The 19,317-nt window shown below is 43.5% G+C and overlaps 1 protein-coding gene across 1 annotated transcript; it reads right to left on the reverse strand.

Moving 5' to 3' along the window:
• Positions 1–934: 934 nt before the first annotated feature.
• On the reverse strand, positions 935–16,971 carry ARHGEF5 (Rho guanine nucleotide exchange factor 5; the record flags this gene model as incomplete). Its single annotated transcript, XM_084301044.1, has 15 exons — positions 935–1,089; positions 1,382–1,486; positions 1,817–1,887; positions 2,336–2,497; positions 3,176–3,330; positions 3,606–3,695; positions 4,936–5,010; positions 5,896–6,025; positions 6,771–6,923; positions 8,528–8,688; positions 9,570–9,832; positions 10,137–10,201; positions 10,549–10,630; positions 12,410–15,959; positions 16,930–16,971. The coding sequence occupies 15 exons, from the start codon at positions 16,969–16,971 to the stop codon at positions 935–937; spliced, it is 5,259 nt and encodes a 1,752-aa protein (XP_084157170.1).
• Between the last annotated feature and the right edge of the window lie 2,346 nt (positions 16,972–19,317).

The following is a 19,317-nucleotide window of genomic DNA, read 5'->3' on the forward strand; positions in this document are numbered from 1 at the left end:
ATATGCCTAGTCATAGTTATTTTGTACAGGGCATGTACTAACATGCCATAGTGACATGTCAAAGGTAACTGTTCTACTTTGAGTGGGAAGCAGTGTGAAAAAATGGTCATTTCTCATTGCTTACTGGGACACATGTTCAGGAGAGAGGTGACCTTTGTGAAACAGATTCTTCAGCTTGATACCTCTTAAGGTGCAGGAAATCATCACAGTGACTTCCAAGAATTTTCTGAAACTCAAGTGTTTTTTCTACTGCTGTCAAGGACTCTCAACAGTATGTTGCGACTGAGTTAAATTCAGGTACAATGAAACACACTGTGCCTATTTAAAAACAATCAGTAGACTTGCACAATCAAATAGATAAATTGTTCTAAATAGAAGTTATACTATGGAGATTAATACCATCAAGATATCAAGAAGATATTTCAAATGGAAAACTCTCCTCAACTACACTGTGCTTTGCACTTAGCACCTTCTTTCTCAGGAACTCAAAGCTCTTAGTATGCTAATACTAACAAATTTAGCCTCACAACATCCAGTGAGGTAGGTAAATATACCCCCATTTCACAGATGGGAAAACTGAGGCAGAATTCTGAAGTGACTTGCCCAAGGTCCGGCAATCTGTGAGTAGCAAAACCAGAATATATTTTCAGAAGTCCAGATCCTAGACTTCTGTATGATTAAAGTCCCTCCTCCCTACTACCACAAAGCAAGCAATACATACAACATTTTTTCCCCCTACTGCTGCTGTAATTCTGGTGCCAGAAAGGAAGTAAATGACTTTTCCTGATTGAATTCCCACTTTCTTTGGCAAAAAGCACCTGGTTCTGTCAAAGTGCTGCATTACACTCTTTGCAGAGGTGCTTCTTCTGAGGCACATTAGGAAAAGGTGGTTTCCCTATGCCAGGGAGGCTGTACAGGTCCAAACAAGGTAGAGTTATTTTTTGCAGAAGACGTGCTGCTTGGCATTTTTCACGCGTTGCTCTTCCTTCAGGTTCTTCTGCCGCGCTTGTTTGCTGGAGATATATTCCACATGTTCTGAGGGGAACCAGCCTCTCTCCCTGTCTGAAAGTTTCACTCCTTCCATCCATCCTGTGGGAGTGGGGACAAAACACAACATGAGGTAAAATGGTCGAGCACTTTTTTTCATTCCTCTTCCCCAAAAGCCCCCTCCAAAAAGGCCCTAGGATCGAATACAAAAATCCCATTCAGCTTCCAAATAAAGTAGCTTAATGAAGATGAAAATAAGAGTCTCTTCATCCTCTTAATGCAATCATCAGGAGTGAGAAGCTCCTTTTGAACCCTGATAGCATTGTGAAAGCCTAACACTACTAAAGCAGATTTCTGCCCATAATTTAAGAAACCCATTGTTTATTCTGCTCACCATCATTGCTGAGCTGCATAACCATAATGATATCTGCTTTCTCCAAAGCTAGCTCATCATTTTCCCGAGCTTTGTATGTCCTTATGCATTGAACCTGTGGTGCATCTAAAAGAAGAGGAAAGATCAGAATGGTATACAAGAAAGTAACAATAAACCTGTGTACACCAGACCCAGAGGTGGAAGGGGATAAAAGACTGCCCAAACACTGATGAGTAGAGCAGTGGAAGGGAGACTACAGGTCTTCTACATAACCAGGAGTAAAGATAGGTAAAACAACTGACAGAACGTGTCACTGAGGGAAAGCCCATGAATAACTTTATTTACAAAAAGGCAAATATTCTGCCTTAAAGTCATTCCGGTTTGTTCTACCTTGCAGTGACTCCCAACTCCTCCAAATGGCCCACCCTAATTGCTGTAATAGAAGATCAGTCTCACCAGGGCATTCCAGGAGATCCAGTTCCCCTCGCGGAGGAGCCAAAGCAGAGATCCACCTCAGCTTCTCACTGCTGGAAAACATCACCAGATAGGTGTCAGATGTCATTGTGAGGGATAGCAGTCTGATGACAGGAGTGTGTACACACATGTGCGTGCATGCTTGCTTACAGGACGGGGCGGAGAGGGGGGTTGTTAGAGAAGTTTACAGGACGGGGCGGAGAGGGGGGTTGTTAGAGAAGTAGGGAAAGAAGAAGTGGAGAAAAGGGATGGGACAAGGCAAAACCTCCCATTTTTGGAGGCTGATAGTATGAAATGATGTGGTAGTATCGTATAAACAGCTATGATGAAAGAAGAAAAGTGGTTCACTAGGGACTTAAGACAAAAGGATGATTTTTGAGTCCTCTGCTCAGCAGCTGCGTTTGATGCTTTAGCGTATTGTTGAGGAACAACTGCCAGGCTTCTAGGAGGTATCTGGCTATGGTACTAGGATATACTAAGAGTAACCTTGAGCTCACTTACTGTGTCTCCGTTCGAAACAGAAACTCCACTCTCTTTCCCTGGTAATTCTGAAGTAGAAAGAGACGGAAAACGTTTTTGTTTGTTCCATGCAGTTTCACCTCGCACTTCTCCCCACGCACATCTGAGAAAGCGGCATGATCAAACACAACAAAACGTCCACCCCTGAAGGTAAAGAGAAGGAACAAAAGTTGTGAGTTTTAAGGTAGTAAGAGTTAAGTGAGTCCATGTAGCTCCCTGATGTCAGGAAAGCAAGAAGCTTTTAATGAGTCTTCATCTGCTTCAGGCACCTTAAGCTTTGTTTTTGCTGGAAGTCTGAAAAGGCCAGAGAAGAGAGAGAGGGGATTTAACAAAAAGAGTAGGAACACTAAGTTCTGTCCTATCAAGGTTTTACTTGATAGCTTCCAACATAACAGAATCAGAACATACACACACACACACACCCTCCCTCCCATAAACCAGCCAACCACTTTTTCCAGTTTCAGTGATTTGCACATTCAGCAGCCTTCATACTGTCCTTTAGGAAGAAATTATTTTTGAGTAAAACTACAATAAATTGTTATTATTAAAGTGCTTCATATTATAGAAATGGAGAGACAATGGAAGTGTTGCACTAGGGACCACAACATATCTAGTTATATTAGTGTATGTTCTAATTAAGAGCTGGGAATATCAGATTCTACATACTTACATGATACTCATGTAATGTAGGGTTAGGAGAGTGACTTGACAAATGCTGCCACTTGCTGGCAGGCAGAGGGAAAGGACTCTCACCAAAGCACAGACCCAGAAAGAGACAGGCGTTTTGGAAGGGACAGCAAGAACTGTGGTTGAAGCACTCACTCCTTCGGCCGAGACAGGAGCAGACAGTCATTGAAGAGATGTAAGTAGATGGGACGGGTGGTGACTTTCCATTTTGGACTTGGGGTGTTGAAGTCCAGTGCTGTCAACTCACCACACTTCACAAGTCGCCTTGACTGTGAAATGAGTGGGAATATCTACAAGACAGAAATAAATATTTACATCAGGTGTATGCAAGGAATCCAAGAGTTTTTGATTTGCATTTGTGCCAACCTGTGGTAGGGACCATCAGCTGAAGTCTGACACAAATGACTGGGCAAGGGAAGTATTGATGAAGAGCTGGCCTGTGTATGATATTCTGATTCAACAATTTTGTGTACATTGCAGAACAAAAGTAAGCACAATCGACTTTGCAAGGAAAGACATAAAAGAGATTAGGCTAGAGCAAGGCTCAAGGCATGGACAAGCTCACCTTGCACTCAAATTCAATCTTCTGACTAAGGTAGATCAGCTCTTCAGTGCTCTTCATGCGCTGGACGTTTTCGTTGCAGTCCTTGATGAGCTGCAGAGGAAATCAGGTGATAGTGAGATAGCAAGGACCAGAAATGCCTAGTGGGATCAGTACTACTCCCAGGAGCCCATGACGAATTAGTGTAAGTGAAAATTTCTTGGGCATCTTCCTGGGAGAGGAAAAAAAAAGAAAAGTTTTCCAGGTAAGCATACTAAGCTTCTCCATAGCTACAAAGATCGTCCTTCTTTCTTAAGAAATTTGTTAGATGAAGTCTCTGTGATAAGTATTGTTCTAACTTTGAAATACTAGGAGGGATACTAGAGTCTTCTTTTTGTTCAGGTGACAGAAGTTGAATTGCTGGTCATTTGGAAACAGCTTTTTTTAGATGCTCCACTGTAAACAAAGGAGGCTGATTAGATAAACACCAGGCACGGATTTTCCACAAGAGCTTGTTGCAGTATCTGTGAGCACCTGATACAATGAAACAGAGGTATTTCAGTCTTGAAGTTGTCTACATAGCTGTCTAAGGTGATAGAGGGCAGCTGCATAACAGCGTCATAGAGATGACTCCGGCTTGAACACAGATGAATCCCAGGTTTCAGCATATGACATTTTACCTACCTGCCTCAAGACTGCAGTGTTCTAGTAACTATGCAGCAGGCGGGTGTCTTCCAAAGAGCTTTAAGGAGGTATGCATCATGTTGAACTAGTCCTTACGTTTGTTGTGGAGAGTAGGGGAGTGATTACAAGAAAGTGAGTGACACTTCAAGAAGGTCAAATGATGACTAGACAGAACAGGAGCTAGCTAGGAAGAAGTCTACCTTATTCTGCTGTACAAATTGCAGGTAACAAATAGCAGGTACCAGAAGACTTTAAATCTTGTCTCTAAAAAAATAGGATGTAAGAATGGATGTAACAGGGTAAACATCTTGCCATGCTTTTTACGTTAGTTTGTTTTAAAGCAAGATTTTATTGGAGAAGCAGGGGAGAAATTGGTAGCTAACTAGAGGGAAAGGTAATGAACACAAAGAAGACCACAAACAGCAAGTCCTGAAAAAAGTAGTTCAGTATCATTGGCAAAGGTTCAGCTGCATCCCAGTGGGGTCTTTTCTCAGTGTTGTCTGCTCACAGCTACATGTGCATGTGCAGAAGAGTCACACAAACACACTTATCTGTCAAAATGACAAGGGTCCTTGGCAAAGGTGAGGGCCAATGAAAAGTACAGGGCCACTTTGGTGCCCTGTAATTGTGTGATAGAGTGTAGCTGTGGAGACTGGGTTGATGGCCTTACCTTTTCAAGTGCATCATAGGCCTGTGTTGCTTGCACTTCTTCCTCAGACCCAGGCCGAGTTCTCTTCAGGATATTCTGCATGAGAGAAGATGCTTTTTGTAATGCAGACAGGCAAAGCAGACTGTGGGAGGGGTAGGAGAATCAAGGAGATACCAAGATAACAGCCTCAAGGGAGTCTAAAACAGTGGTATGAAATGAAATGTGGAAATCAGGCTAGAAATTTGAGGTGCAGAATGTAGCTGACAAGATGCATTGAATAGGGCATCAATGAAAATCTAAATGGAATTCACTGTCCTGTGCAAGTTACATGGCATAGCAGGCAATCACTAATACAAGCACAGCCTTAATTGCAGAATAGTTCTTTGCCCATCATTCCTTTTTCTCCCCTTCAAAAAAGGCTCAAATAATCAAAAAGAAAAAATTTAATTGAAAGAGCTCAAAACAGATCCATTAGGGACTTTCAGATTGACAAATAGACAGATAATGTTGCAGGCAAAGAGCAGGGACAGACTGCCTTCCAGAGGGCAGACAGAGAATACTTGGCTTGTTTTCCTAGCAGGAAAACAAAAAAAGTTAAATAAAATCTAAATCAACATGTTCTGAGACAACTCTATACACTATTTATTGGAACACAATTGTAATTTTACAACAAAGTCCTAACAGGTATACATACTGCATTGCCTCATAGAGGCTATCATGTCCAATTCGTGGTACTGGTCTGATGTACAACCACATTTGTATGATGACAAATGGATTTGTTATTGCAAAAGCATATTTGCAATATATGCAACAGAGTCACTCTAGAGCATTCAGCCAAACATCAAAGATACAGCATGAAGGAGGACTGCATGCAGTCCCTCCTCCCAGTGCTTGGTGCTAGCTTGTATTATATGACTTTCAGTCTTGAAGAAGGATCAGCTTGAGAGAAAATGTAGGAGAGCAGAGAATCAACACAGTTACCTGTAGGAGGAGTTTGAGTCGAGTGATGCGCTGGAAAGGGAGGATGAGGAAGGATTTAAGTGAGAGACGTTGGCATACTGGATCACTTTCTAGTCTCTCCAGAACTTGCTGGAATCCTGCATTTCCATTTCTGTGGGAGTGGGAAAGAGAGAAGACATCCAGATATTAGAGGAAATAAATAGACTTTCAAATGAAGGGAAAAAAAGTACGAGATATCACCAAATACCGGAGTACTCCAATCCCTGTAGTCACATTTTGTCAAGAAACTGGGACACTCTGCTGAAGAAGAGTATGGGTTTCTAACAGCTATAGGAGGACAGCAGTACAACTTTTATGTCTTTCCTCTTTGTGCCACAGTCCTCTGGAATAAAAACCAGAAGTGACATCTATGTTTCAATGCCCCCCTATGAAAAGGGCACCTTTCACAAGACAGAGGTGGTTTGTATTCTTTCCTCACACCAAATGGGCTTTATCTAGAGGCTGGAAAAGTTGCCTCTCCTCTCCTGCTACTCCTGGGAGAAGCAGTCTTTGCACATAACCACGGACTGAAAATGACTATCCAAAACTCCAAAACAGCTTTTTTTTTTTTTTCCCCACTTTTCAGTAGTGACTAAATAGACACAATAGTCTGCAATAGAATCACATGTATGCCCATGATTTTTTCTCTTTTCAGTGCTATGAAAGAGATCCTTACAGCAGTTCACTCCTGCTGTCCCAAATGCCATTGAATTGAAGAAGATTCCAGCCTGTTCTTCCAGGGTGTGTAGCATGAGTGCCAGCAAACAGACAATACCTATTGCCCATCACTTGAAAGAATGCACATCAGAAGTGCAGCAAGCAAGCAGGGAGAAGGGTGCAACAAATGAAAAACTTACAGTAACCGCTGGAAGGTTTGCTCCTGATATGTCTGGTTTGTTACATATGGTAGATATACCCTGCGGAACTCAGGGGCATGTTTCAGAGCCACATCACATACATGGAAGGTGAACATGTCCTCCTCAAACTTCTCTTCCAAGTCAAAAAGGAAACTGCAGCATGTAGTTGCAGTGCCATAAAAGGAGAGGGAAATACAGAGCACAGTGATCAGTGTCATTTAGTTGCGGTAGCATCCTCATTTCTTTAAAGTCAGGACAGCCCACATAGGTGCAAGATACCCCTTTACTTCTAGAGTGTAGTACCCATACAATGACAATCTGGAGCTAGGTATCAAGGAAGAGTCAGAGGCAAAATGGATTACTGTTCATCATAGAATAACCTGAGTTGAAAAGGACCCAAAAGGATCATCAGGTCCAACTCCTGGCTCCACACTGGGCCACTCAAAAATCAGACCCAACTAATATCCAACTCAAACCCTCCCCTGTTGCAGCTTCATGCCATTCCCTCGAGTCCTGTTGCTGTTCAGCAGAGAGCACCTGACCCTCCACTCCCCGTCATGAGGAAGCTGTAGGCCATGATGAGGTTTCTTCTCAGTCCCTCCTTCTCTAGGCTGAACAATCCAAGTGACCTCAGCCACTCCTCATACATCTTGCCCTCTAGACCCTTCACCATCTTCATAGCCCTCCTTTGGACCCTAATAGTTTTATGTCTTTCTTATATTGTGGTGCCCAAAACTGCACACAGTACTTAAGGTAAGGCCACACCCCACCAGTGCATAGGACAATGGAACAGTCACTTCTCTCAATGGGCTAATAATACTGTGCTTGATACATCTTAGGGTATGGTAGTCCCTCTTTCAGCTGCCAGGGCACACTTAGCTCATAGTCCACTTGTTGTCAACCAACACCCCCTAGATTCCTTTCTGCAGGGCTGCTCCCCAGCCTCTCAGCCCCAGTCTGTATGCATAGCCAGGGTTTCCCCATCCCAGGTACAGCATCTGGCACTTGCAACTTTCATGCGTTTGTTGACACCTCAGCCCTCTAATTCATTCCTGAGAAGTCGTATTTGCTACTTATAAGGCATGGACAGGAAACAATAGCAAATTAGGACATCACCAAACTAATCCCAATAGTAGAAATCAAAAACACAGTAGAAAACCATAGTAGCTTAGTGATATATGTAGCTAAGCCTTGAAGGAGGAAAACAGAATCCTACAATGTACAGGATTCCTTGCATGTGGGATCATGTACACATTTTATGACTTAAGCTCTATTGATCCACATTAGATTGTCACATGATGGCTTTTTAATTTTTGTTTTCTGCTTCTTTTTTTTTTTTTTTTTTGATGACGGACTGTGCAGCTCTTTCAGCTGTCTTGCATTTGGCAGGAGCTACATTTGGTTTGGGCTTAAATCTAGTTACTCAAGTAACATTGTAGTTAAGGCCAATATAGCATAACTACAATAGCATTTTGAATGTTTTAACCCTGCAAGGATCTCTATGCACAATTGCATCACCATTTCTGGGACTTAACAACAAGATTTGCATTGCCCTGTCACCTAAAATGGTAAAGGTTCCTTCGAGGGCAGCACTGGTGTGCAATCACAGAGTGCTATAGGTTTGTATATCTAACTCAAAGGTCAGTGAATGTTCAGAACATGAGTGAGATAAGTTACTGCTGGAAACCGGTAGTTTCTAGACTGTATCTGTGCTTCATGGAGGGTGTTAGTCACAGAAGCAAAGGGCCATATCTCACCTGGCACTGACATCACGTACGTCCGTGATGCGGGAGAAAAGCCACTGACGCTCCTGATTGGTGAGCATTGCCTGGAGCTCTGCTGATCGCTGGAAGTGATCTACTGCCACATTTAAACTGCGCAGGTATGAAGCCTCAGACATTATCAACTCAAATTTGGCCTTGAGAGAAGAAAGGAGGGAGCACAAGATCAGTAAACCAGGCAAGTCTGCAAGGAGTCTTACTGACAGGAGTCAGGAATGAAGCAGGAAGACTTTCTAGTACATGATGTAAGTAGTGTGTAATTAGAAAAGAGGCTTTGGGAATGAAAAACAGGCTTGTGGTATGACTTAAAAAGACTAATAGCTACCTGCTTTAATTTTACTTTTTATTTCCCCTTGACTCCACTTTCACTAGATCCCCTATTTTATGTGATCCCATAAATTTTCCAGCAACTGCATTGCCACCGTTCTTTTCCTCCTTCATCATGTTTCACACACTGTTGTTTTCTTCTCTCTCTCTGGGTTCTCGCATTCACTTTTGGTTCCTCCTATTTTGCTTACCCAGTTTCTCTGTGTACCATTTTGCTGAACACATACATCTTCCCATTTCCTCTGAGCCATGCAGCTCAAATGGGTCAATTTTGTAAATGCACACTCTACCACCAGAAAGACAATTCCCTGTGGTTTTATTAGCATTTCTCATAAGCTTAAGTGTGGGAGAACGCTGGATGGTATTCTACTCTAATATTCTCTTTTGCATCAAATGAGCTTAAAATTCCATGTTTTATCTTGCCCCAATTTCCCTATGTCTGTTTTCATGAAATTACAGATGTTCCTATCTCCTTACTTCAGTGCTCCTTTCCTCTGCAATGCTCAACTTCAGCACTGTACTACATAACCACTGGTACCACATCCCCATACTGCTTACATGAGTAGGTGACCTCTGCGTTCAGCCACTGCACTCCCACATCAGACATTTCCGTTCTCCACTTTAACCTCCCTTTACAGGCCTCCTTCTCGACTACAAACCACGCATATTCCTTATGACATCTATCTATTACCTCTTGCAGCTTCTGCTCATCACGGGACATATTGAGCAGCATTCTGCTGCCCCGTATCATGGGGATGTCCTGCCACAGGGATGCAGTAGATGAGACTGATAGACGTTGCAAATATGAGTCCTGTTGAGGTATCCCTTTCCTCCGTAACCTTGGGGAGCTTGGGAAACTTGACTCCATATCCTCTGAGAATGAATCCACTCTCTTCTGGCTTTGAATGGCCTTGTTCAGAACCACATCACTGTACTCCTGATACAGCAACCTTGCTGTGAAGAAAGGCATATATTTTTTTATATTTTCTATACCAGCTTTCTTCAGTCTGGAGAAAAGTCTATTACTGTCTCAGTTTAGGATAACCAAATACATTAGACCATATGTACCTGCTATGAGCAAAGCTCACCAGCTCTCTGTGTGGTGACTTTGACTCTGGCTTCACTGCCTCCACTAAACACCCCTCTCTAATGATTTAATGCTGCTGCATAGCAAAAGCCACACTCCATTATGTTCACTGCAAGGGTGGGAGATGGAGGACAGGGATCTGCCACAGCACTTAAGGCAGAAGGTACTTACAGGAGTTGATGAGTTTGGAGTGCCGACGTTTGAAGTTCTCCATTGTGTCTGCAGGTTTCTTCTCCCTGTCAGGGAGCAAGGATTTGGAAACAAAGAGCAAATGAAGAGTAGAGTGGCTTATCCAAATCTTAGTAACAGACCTGCTACAGCAAGGACCCCCCTTTCCAACAAGCTCAAGCTCCATATGCTTTACTTTACAAAGTTTGGCTTGATGGAAACGCTGTCCTAAAGGGACAGAAATACTTCTATTGCAGTTTCTCTCCCAGTGGGCATAGAATGAAACACAGCCACATCTAATCATAGTTTTCTATTAATTAGCTTCATCTTTAGTCCCTCAGGAACAATGGAGAGTATCAGGTATCTGTACAACACACACACGAGACCAAAGCAAAGGGGCCTTTGAGAGACTTACCGCAATATTACTGTTTCTGAACTGACTGGTGGTTCCTTGTGCACTTTCTGTGCTTCTTCCTCTGAAGGAATGGGAGAGACTTCTGCATATAATACAATTAGAAAGTAAACACAAGTCCTAATTTAGAGTCAAGCTACAATCCCAAAAGACACAGATACCACTTACTATACCCCTGCCTAAGTGGTCGTCTTGGGCTAGAGTACAGATGACCTACTGACATTTACTTATGGGTCAGACACTTTCTGGTTTCAGTAATCTTTGGCATTACTTAAACTTTACATCTGTTACTTAGTTACATTTGCTTTTCATATCAACAAAAAGGCTGACACTTTCAGAATTGACAGTAACTCGAAGAGCTTCCATCTCCAGTTGCCCAAGTGAAGATACCTCCTGTGGGCCCTACTTCGTAAACTGCCTTTCCCCTTTCAGAAGCTTGGGCCAAGCATCTGAGGATCAATGGACCCAAAGTCACTAGTTGTGTCTGGAAATCTTAGACTTCCTTTTACAGATGTTGAGCTCCAAATACTCTCAGTGACATCTAAGGCAGAAATACTGAACATCTAATAAAATCACATGTCCACAGTCTTAGAAGGGATGAGGCCTGGTGGATTCAACATAAGAATGAATGTAATCAATTAAAAACTGCTGATTGAGTCAGCTTCTGTTTATGTGATATAGGGAATTATGTTTTTTTTGTTTTGTTTGTGAGGGGCTTAATTAAATAAGGAGCGGAGACTTTACGTATAAAGTTCATTGGAAGCAAAAGGAGAAAGAGACATCAGAGACTGAGCTGCAAGTATGCGTCAGCATAAATAATTGTTGTGTTGAATGTTTTAAAAAGTTGAACATGAAATTTACAGGTCAAACACATGAATAAATTTTGATTCAAGTGTGCTGCCAAACTCTTTGCACCTCTCAACCATTCCCTCCTTTTCCTCTGTGCCAAAACTTCAGCAAGTTGTGGAACATGGAAAATAAACTAAGTAATTACTGAGAAGAAGCAAGTATGTTGAGTGTTATTCGTGTAGGATATAATAAAGAACAGATATGCATCCTGACAGTAAGTACTGTCTGAACGAGCTGCATTACAGAAGATGTAAGTTTTACATTCATGACATCTGTGATTTGGCTTTGTGCAAATTGGGATTTTAGATCTGACAAATTTGCGTTTCATTTTCATCTGTAATCTCAAAGCCTATGTTCGCAGGAAGATCATCATATTTAGAAGGTCAGATTGGTACCTAAAGGTGTCAGTTGCAAAATAAAGGGAAGTACCAAAGAAACAAGGAGCTAAAAAATGCCATAACACATGGGCTACTGAGGGTGCGTGCATACATTTTCCTTATTAGTTGGAAAAGTGCCGTTACTGAAGTGCAGCAAAATGTAATGGCCATATGATGGCAGCAGAGATGATGAGCAGAACCAAAGAGCCACATAAAGAAACCAACTCCAGCAAGCAGCCCAAAATAGCTCATGTTACCGAGTAAGGGCAGCAGAACAGTAAACATGGAGAAGGGACAGGAAGAGAAACTGGATGTGATGTCAAGGAGTGAGGAATCAAAGAAGAAAGATAAGGTCTCTGTTAGTGAAAGTAATGGGGGCTGAGCCCCTGCATGAAGCAGGATGCACTTGTCACATGGTAGCAGAGTGGAGCCAGGGATGAGCTGTGAGGGGGCAGCCTGGAGCAGGATAAGGAAGATACAGGCATGCAATGATGAGTACCATGAGAAATGCACAAAAGCAACGCCACAATCTCAACACTCAAGACTCCATAACACATTACCTATTTGACTACAGGTTTTTGGTATCTGCAATACCAAAAGGAAGGGAGTACAGGTGGAAAACAGAGGAAAGGACTCACCCTGCAAGATATCTGGTGGTACTGACGTCCTCTTCAGGCCCTGCCGGTGCCAGTCCTTGCTTTTTACTCGACGTTTAATTGGGCTTTCTTGATTGGCTGCTGGTTCTTGTGCAACTATCCTGACAGTTTTTTTGTCTGGCCAGCTCGATGATTTTTCCAAGGGTAAATGTCTAGGCACTTCTTCCTTTGACTGCGCCACCAAATGGTGTTCTTCTGCTTGTCCTTCCAGCCTTTGCTTGATCCTTCTCTCACCTTCTGTTTTCTCTGTAATTGCTGTTGGAGCTTGAATGTTCTTTGTATCCACGCCAAAGAGGTCAGCCTGCTGCTCCCATTGCAGCTCTCCCAAGACCTCGTCTTCTTGGCAGGTTGTTCTGGTGGTTGGTGGTGATGGAGGGCTCAGCTGGAGGAAGTGAATTGGATTGGTGAACGCTAGCATTGGAAGGGGCTGTACAGAGTCCTTGCTCTTGCAGTCTGTGGATGTTCTCAGGCCTTCCAGTGAGGGCCAAGGGTGGTCAGGCAAGGATCTTCCACACTGTATACCCACATGCTGAACTGTTGTTTCAGGGCTGGTGTCGGAGCAGCCAGCCAATGCCTCATTTCCAACAGCAGAAAAGTTTTTGGCCAACAAACCAACCCCTGAATCATCAGAAGTTTCTGTATCCTGGCTACCCAATTCACAGAGATACCATTCTCTAGTTGGTGGAACAAGAACAGCTTTCTCTGCTACATCTCTACCAGAAGAGGGCACAATATTAGCATCAGGTACAGTGGAGGCAGTTCGTAGAGGATGGTTTAAAGTAAGGGGAATGGCTTGTAACTCATTATCATCCATACCACAGTTTAGATGTGGCCTGGAGTGGGGCACAGGAATGAGTGGCTGGTAACTATCAAGGGCTGGAGGTTGGGCAAGGTGATTTGCATTAAGTGCAGGGGTCTGAGCTTGACTAGGGCTGGGGACATGTTTGGCATCAGGCTCAGACACCAGAGGTAGGCTTGAGTTGGGCACAGGGGACAGAGGTTGTTCTTGCTGGTTCGTGGTAAAGACCGTATCTTCTTCAGGGGGCCAAGTTAGGGTGCTCAGGATGCTGGAGATTCTGGATCCATGCTCTTGTTGGTTTAAAGTCCAGTCAGACTGATCAAGTAAGGGCGTTTGTTGCGTTTCATGAACCACAGTTGCTCCAGTTTCTTCTCCTTGTGTAAAAGAACTTTTTTCTGAGGGGGGGTGGTACTGCTGAATTGTCTCTGGGTGGTTCAGGGGAGTGGAAGTCCTGCCTGGTGTTTCAGGTGGTTCCAGAGGCCCTGCAATGAAAGCCACAGTCCCTCTGTCCTCAAGAGGGCTCTCCTCTGAAGGAAGAGGGCTTGTGTATATTACAGAGAAAGATGGGCCACTAAGGCCTTCATGAAAGTCTTCCTCAGAAGTAAGCAGTTCATGGAGAGCACTAGCTTCCCCTGGGCCAGGGATTACAATAGCAGTTTCTCCTGATGCTGGGTCCTGCACGCACACAGAAGCAGCTTGGTTAGCTGGCTTCTCTACGGAATCCAGCGATTTGTTCAGGTTGGCACCAGCACAGTCCTTGGGACTCACAGCGACTTTTCCACCAGCATCCTCTTGCTGTGGGCCAGATACTGAAGCCACAGAGGTGAGCTCTGAGGGTAAATCTTGAATAAAGTCATGAAGCTCAGCTTTTCCTAAATTTTCTGCAGAGGGGTGAGGATCCGTGAGATTAGCTGGCTCCACGTTCTTAGTATCAGAGTAGGGGCATGCTGCAACACAAGCCTCTGGGCTCTCTGTGGTAGAAGGTGCTGCCACATCTCCAGGGTGCATGGCTTCTCTTTCATCAAATGTCTGGGCGGCCTTTTCAGGTCCACCACTGTGTTTATCCTCCCTTCCCTGCCTTACCCTGTCATCCCAGTCAACTCCGCTATCCTGACCGCTGGTGGAAAAGCGGCCAGAGTCTTCCAGTTCTTCTGCCCGGTCAGAGACATGACATGCATGTGGAAGCACCACTGAAGTTTCACTCACTGGGTTCAGGTTGTCTAATGACAAAGGGCTGACAGCAAGTGGCTGACATCCAGAACTTGATGATGTGACACGAGCTTTCAGCAGCACACCCTCACCAAGATGTTCACCCATACAGATAGATTCCCCAGGAAGAAATGCTGGTCCCATTTCCTCAGCCAAAACAACATCCTCCAAACCACAGAAGTCTACGTTATGCCTGGGAACACAAGTCATCTCTGAACTGAAAGCTGATGAGAGCCTCTTCAGTCTTAGCTCTTCCCTCTGCAGTTCTTGTTCCTGTTCATTGTGTTCCTCGTTTCTCTGATCTCTGGGTTCCAAACATTTTCCTTCTTTCTGCTGATTCTGTTCTTCACACTCTTTCTTCTCCTGTTCCTGCTGAAGTTCAGACACTGCTTCTTCCTGTTCTGGTTCCTTATGCTGTAAAGTATTCACTTGCTCATTTTTTTTTGCAGCATCCTTTACTTGGAAGGCACTTACTGCTGGAGAAGCAGGCCTGATCTCTGTTTTCCTGTGATCATCTTCAACATGAAGGCATTCAGAAGTGGATGAATTTTCTTTGGGAATCATTACTGTTCCCTGTTTTTTGACCAGGCTGCTATTCCGTGTTTCACCAGCTGAGATATTCCCTTCTGCTTGCTGTGAGCTGATTTGGCTGTCATCTGTTAAGTTGGAAGACAATTGATAGGAAGACTCTACATTCTCCTCCCAACTTTGCAGCACCCTTCTGCTTTCCTTAGCATCTTCAGAAGTGTATGGTTTAGCCATGTCCTCTACTGCTTCCTCTGAGGTAGGCTGCTCATCATTTGCAAGTGCTACTTTATTGCTGCTTTGATTCTGCTCTACATTAGCATCAATTTCCTGCAAAGACTCCATCTTATCCAGAGATGGCTCAGCCTTATAGTGGCCCTCTGAAATGGTTTTACACACCAAGAAGCACTTAGGTGCCTCTCTCTGGGAGGAAATGGCATTGGCCAAAGGAGATTTTTGATGCTGCACCTGTGGTTCTGTGCCATGAAAAGCCAGTTCTGTCTGGGACTGAGAACATTCAGTGCCAAGGTCCACAGCCTGCAGGACAGCATTGCTAGTGGCTAGCCCATCCTGGACTGTGCTGAGAGAGAAGTCCTGATTGCTTTCCAGATCAGCCAGCTCTACTTCCTTATGTTGCAGAGAACAATCCTGTCCATCCTCCTCTAAAATCATTTCTCCCTCCCATTCTGAGAGCCTCTTTTGAGGCTCTGTATCACCTTGCTCTTGTTCCAGTCCTGCTGGCACTTTTTGTACAAGGTTAGAGGGTCTACCTGGCATGTCTTCTCCTTCCCTTTGAGTACAAAGGCAGTCGTCAGGAGCGCTGAGCTCTGCTCCTTTTCTGGAATCAGGCAGGCTGGTGCTCATTTTATCTGATGCATGAGGGGCATGATGCTCTTTTTCAGCTGCTGCAGAATTCCAGGCTTCCCCAGTGGTGCTGCTGGATTCCAGAGGAGTGGTACCTCCCTCATTGGTTTCTTCAGATTCCATCAGTGACACATTCTGTTGAAGAAAAAAATATTTTTTCTGTTACTACTGCAGAATGATTTAGTAGATCTAATTGGCTTAAGATACTTAAAAAAATGCTACTAATGCAGCTGAGGGGAAAAGAAAGCAAAATATATACTTAATGAGGTGATAAGGGTTGAGAAAAACACTAAGATGGAGGGTAGGAAACACCTAATGTAAGCTTGCAGTAGGATAGTAACTCCAAAATTGCACTAAATTGTGCCTTTTTAGTTTTAAATGAAGATCCAGAAAGTGACTTTGGTCAAGAGTAGAGATGCTGATCTCTGTACACAGGTGCAGCGCCATTTATGAAATGTATTGGCTATGGCTAGTCATCTGAAACCCAAAAGGGGATATCAGAAAGTATTCACAGGATGAGAAAACGATCAAGATCTCCACTAATTTTTATTGGGCATGGTGGATGAATATCCACTGCCTCTTGTAGAGGCTAGCTGAGACTTAAAGATCTCTTTGATTTCAACATCTGTATAATGGATTTTCATATCTCTACATATGCATGTGCAACAGAGGGCCTTATTGCAACTGATCACAGGAATTGATTAACCAGTAGGAAGAATGTAAGAATTTGATTAATGCATAGCTAGTACATGACATAAGACAAAAGATATTTGAAGGCTGTATAAACTACATGGGCAGAGAGTAGTACCCCTGGTTTACATGGACGTAGCTACAGATTACAAAGAGAAACAAGATAATCATTTAGACTACCCTTTTAGGGAAAAATATCTCAGGATTCTTGGACAGTTTCCCAAAGGATATAGTGGAATTTCCCATTCATTATTGCATTTGAAGTTCAGACATGACAAAGCACTGGGGAATGTACATTTGGGAAATGTCTGTTAAAAGTATTGTAGAATCTGATTCACTACTTTACTTTTTTCTGGATTCTGCCTATACCGTGATCCACAATCCCTACCTTAGAAGGCTGAAGAAAGAAACAAACCTTAGCGGCTCCCCTCCTTCCTTTCTTCTGCTTCTGGGACATGCGCCCTCATGTTCCAGCCTTTCTTCCCTGTTCCCTAGCCCCTGCTTCTCAGAAATTGCTAATAAATTGCTGCTTCATATACACCGTGTACCATCACAGTCACATTGAAGTTTGCAATTTAGCCTTCAAGGATCTGCTGCAATATGCAGCCACAGCTAATTTTTTCCTGAACAGAGCTTCAATGTTCTCCTCCTTCATCCTGTCATGCTTTCCAGACATGAATGTATAATCCTGCATCTTTTGGTCAAAGAAACCATCTCACATTTCTCCAGGTAAAAGCCCACTAGCTGTGCCTAGCAGCTGAGTAGCTCTAAAGCCTGGCTCTGGAGAGTTTGCAGAGTTCATGAAATATTTATTTATTTATTTATTCTTACTCAAAATAGACAACCAAATCTATACACTTTTTCTTTCCCTGACATTCTTACTTTCCCTACAATTTTAAGATTAGTTTTATTTATTTATTTTCCAGAATTTCAACTGCTGGTGGGCAGGGAGGGGGGGGACAATAATTTAAACAAGGGAGACTCATAAACAGAGAAAGGAACATCTCTACATTGAAGCAGCAACCTTTGAGATCAACATAATTTCATTGTGCTAATCCCACACAGAAAGTAAAAGCCACATGGGCATGACTATGTCTTGATTATTTGTCCCATCCAGTCCTATGGTCAAGGCATGCCTGACCTGAAAGGTAGTTTAGCGGAAATTTTCCCCTATGTCAGGTGAAACAGAACTTGCTCTGAAATCAATGAATCCACACTCTGACATTAGAACTGAAACATTATATATACCTTAATCATAGAATATCCCGAGTTGGAAGGGACCCACAAGGATCACAGAATGGCTGAGGTTAGAAGCGACCTCTGAAGATCATCTAGTCTAACCCCGCCACCGAGCAGGATCATCACGTTGCGCAGGATGTCATCCAGGTGGGTTTTGAATATCTCCAGAGAAGGAGACTCCACAACCTCTCTGTGCAGCCTGTCCCAGTGCTGTCACCCTCACAGTAAGGAAGTGCCCTTCCATATTCAGCTGGAACCTCCTGTGCTTCAGTTTGTGCCCGTTGCCTCTCATCCTGTCTGTGGCCACAACTGAACAGAGACCAGCTCCATCCTCTTGACAACCTCCCCTAAGACACTTATACATATTGATGAGGTCTCCCTTCAGTATTCTCTTTTCCAGGCAAAACAGGCCCAATTCTCTCAGCCTGTCCTCCTACAACAAGTGCTCCAGTCCTCTAATCATCTTTGTAGCCCTCCTCTGGGCTCACTGCAGCAGCCCCATGTCCTTCTTTTACTGGGGAGCCCAGAACTGGACACAATACTCCGGTGAGGCCTCACCAGGACTCTGCAGAGGGGCAGGATCACCTCCCTTGACCTGCTGGCAACATTTTTCCAAATGCACCCCAGGATACCGTTGACCTTCTTGACCACAAGGGCACATTGCTGACTCAAGTCCAACTCCTGGTTCCACAAAGAGCCACCCAAAAATCAGACCATATGTCTGAGAGTGTTGTACAAATGCTTCTTGAACTCCAACAAGCTTTGTGCTATGACCAATTGCTTGGGGAGCCTGTTCCAGTACCCAATCACCCTCTTGGTGAAGAACCTTTTCCTAATGTTCAGCCTGAACCTCTCCTGAGGCAGTTGCATGGGGATGTTCATCATCTTAAAGCTTAGAAAAATGAACGAATAATTGAGTTCGCTAGTTATTTCTCCCCTCTCCCCCCAAAACCAGGCCAAAACAGGATTATTCAGCATTTTGGATTTTTTAAAATTGAGAGTAGGTGTAAATATTTACAATTTCAACAAACAGTATGTTTCAAAGGGATATGTCATTTCAGAAAGTTCCCAGAGGACTTCTGCCGTATCTTACTGCTCTCAGTGCTGATAAATCATTTTTTAATACTATTGCACATGAATACTGTAAGGAAGACATTCCAGCAAATAAATGTAAGGTCAGGAAAGCAGCAAGGTCATAAACTTGTAAGAGGTCACCTTGTCCCAGGCAGGATCAATTTTACCTAAGTCACCCCCAAGAGATATGCATACGTCCCCTCCTTAAAAAAAAAAGGCTAGATGGTCATGGCAGATTATTCATGCTACACTGTTCTTAGCCCTTCCTGCTATGTAACTCAAGTGTCACTGCTTACCATACCTAATACAGACTGTTATAAAAAATGGGCTCCCCAGGAGCAGACAGACTGTTTAGGGAGATTGGTGGTCCTAGACACAGGCTGATGGCTAAGGAAAGTTTACTACTAATAAACCTTTACGGGATGGTCTAGAAAGGTCTGAATAGCAAGATCCTCAAACTCAAGCCCACACTTTTTTTTTAAGAGGAAGA

Source organism: Netta rufina (assembly GCF_964035555.1).
Source record: "Netta rufina genome assembly, chromosome: 1".
NCBI lineage: Eukaryota > Metazoa > Chordata > Aves > Anseriformes > Anatidae > Netta > Netta rufina.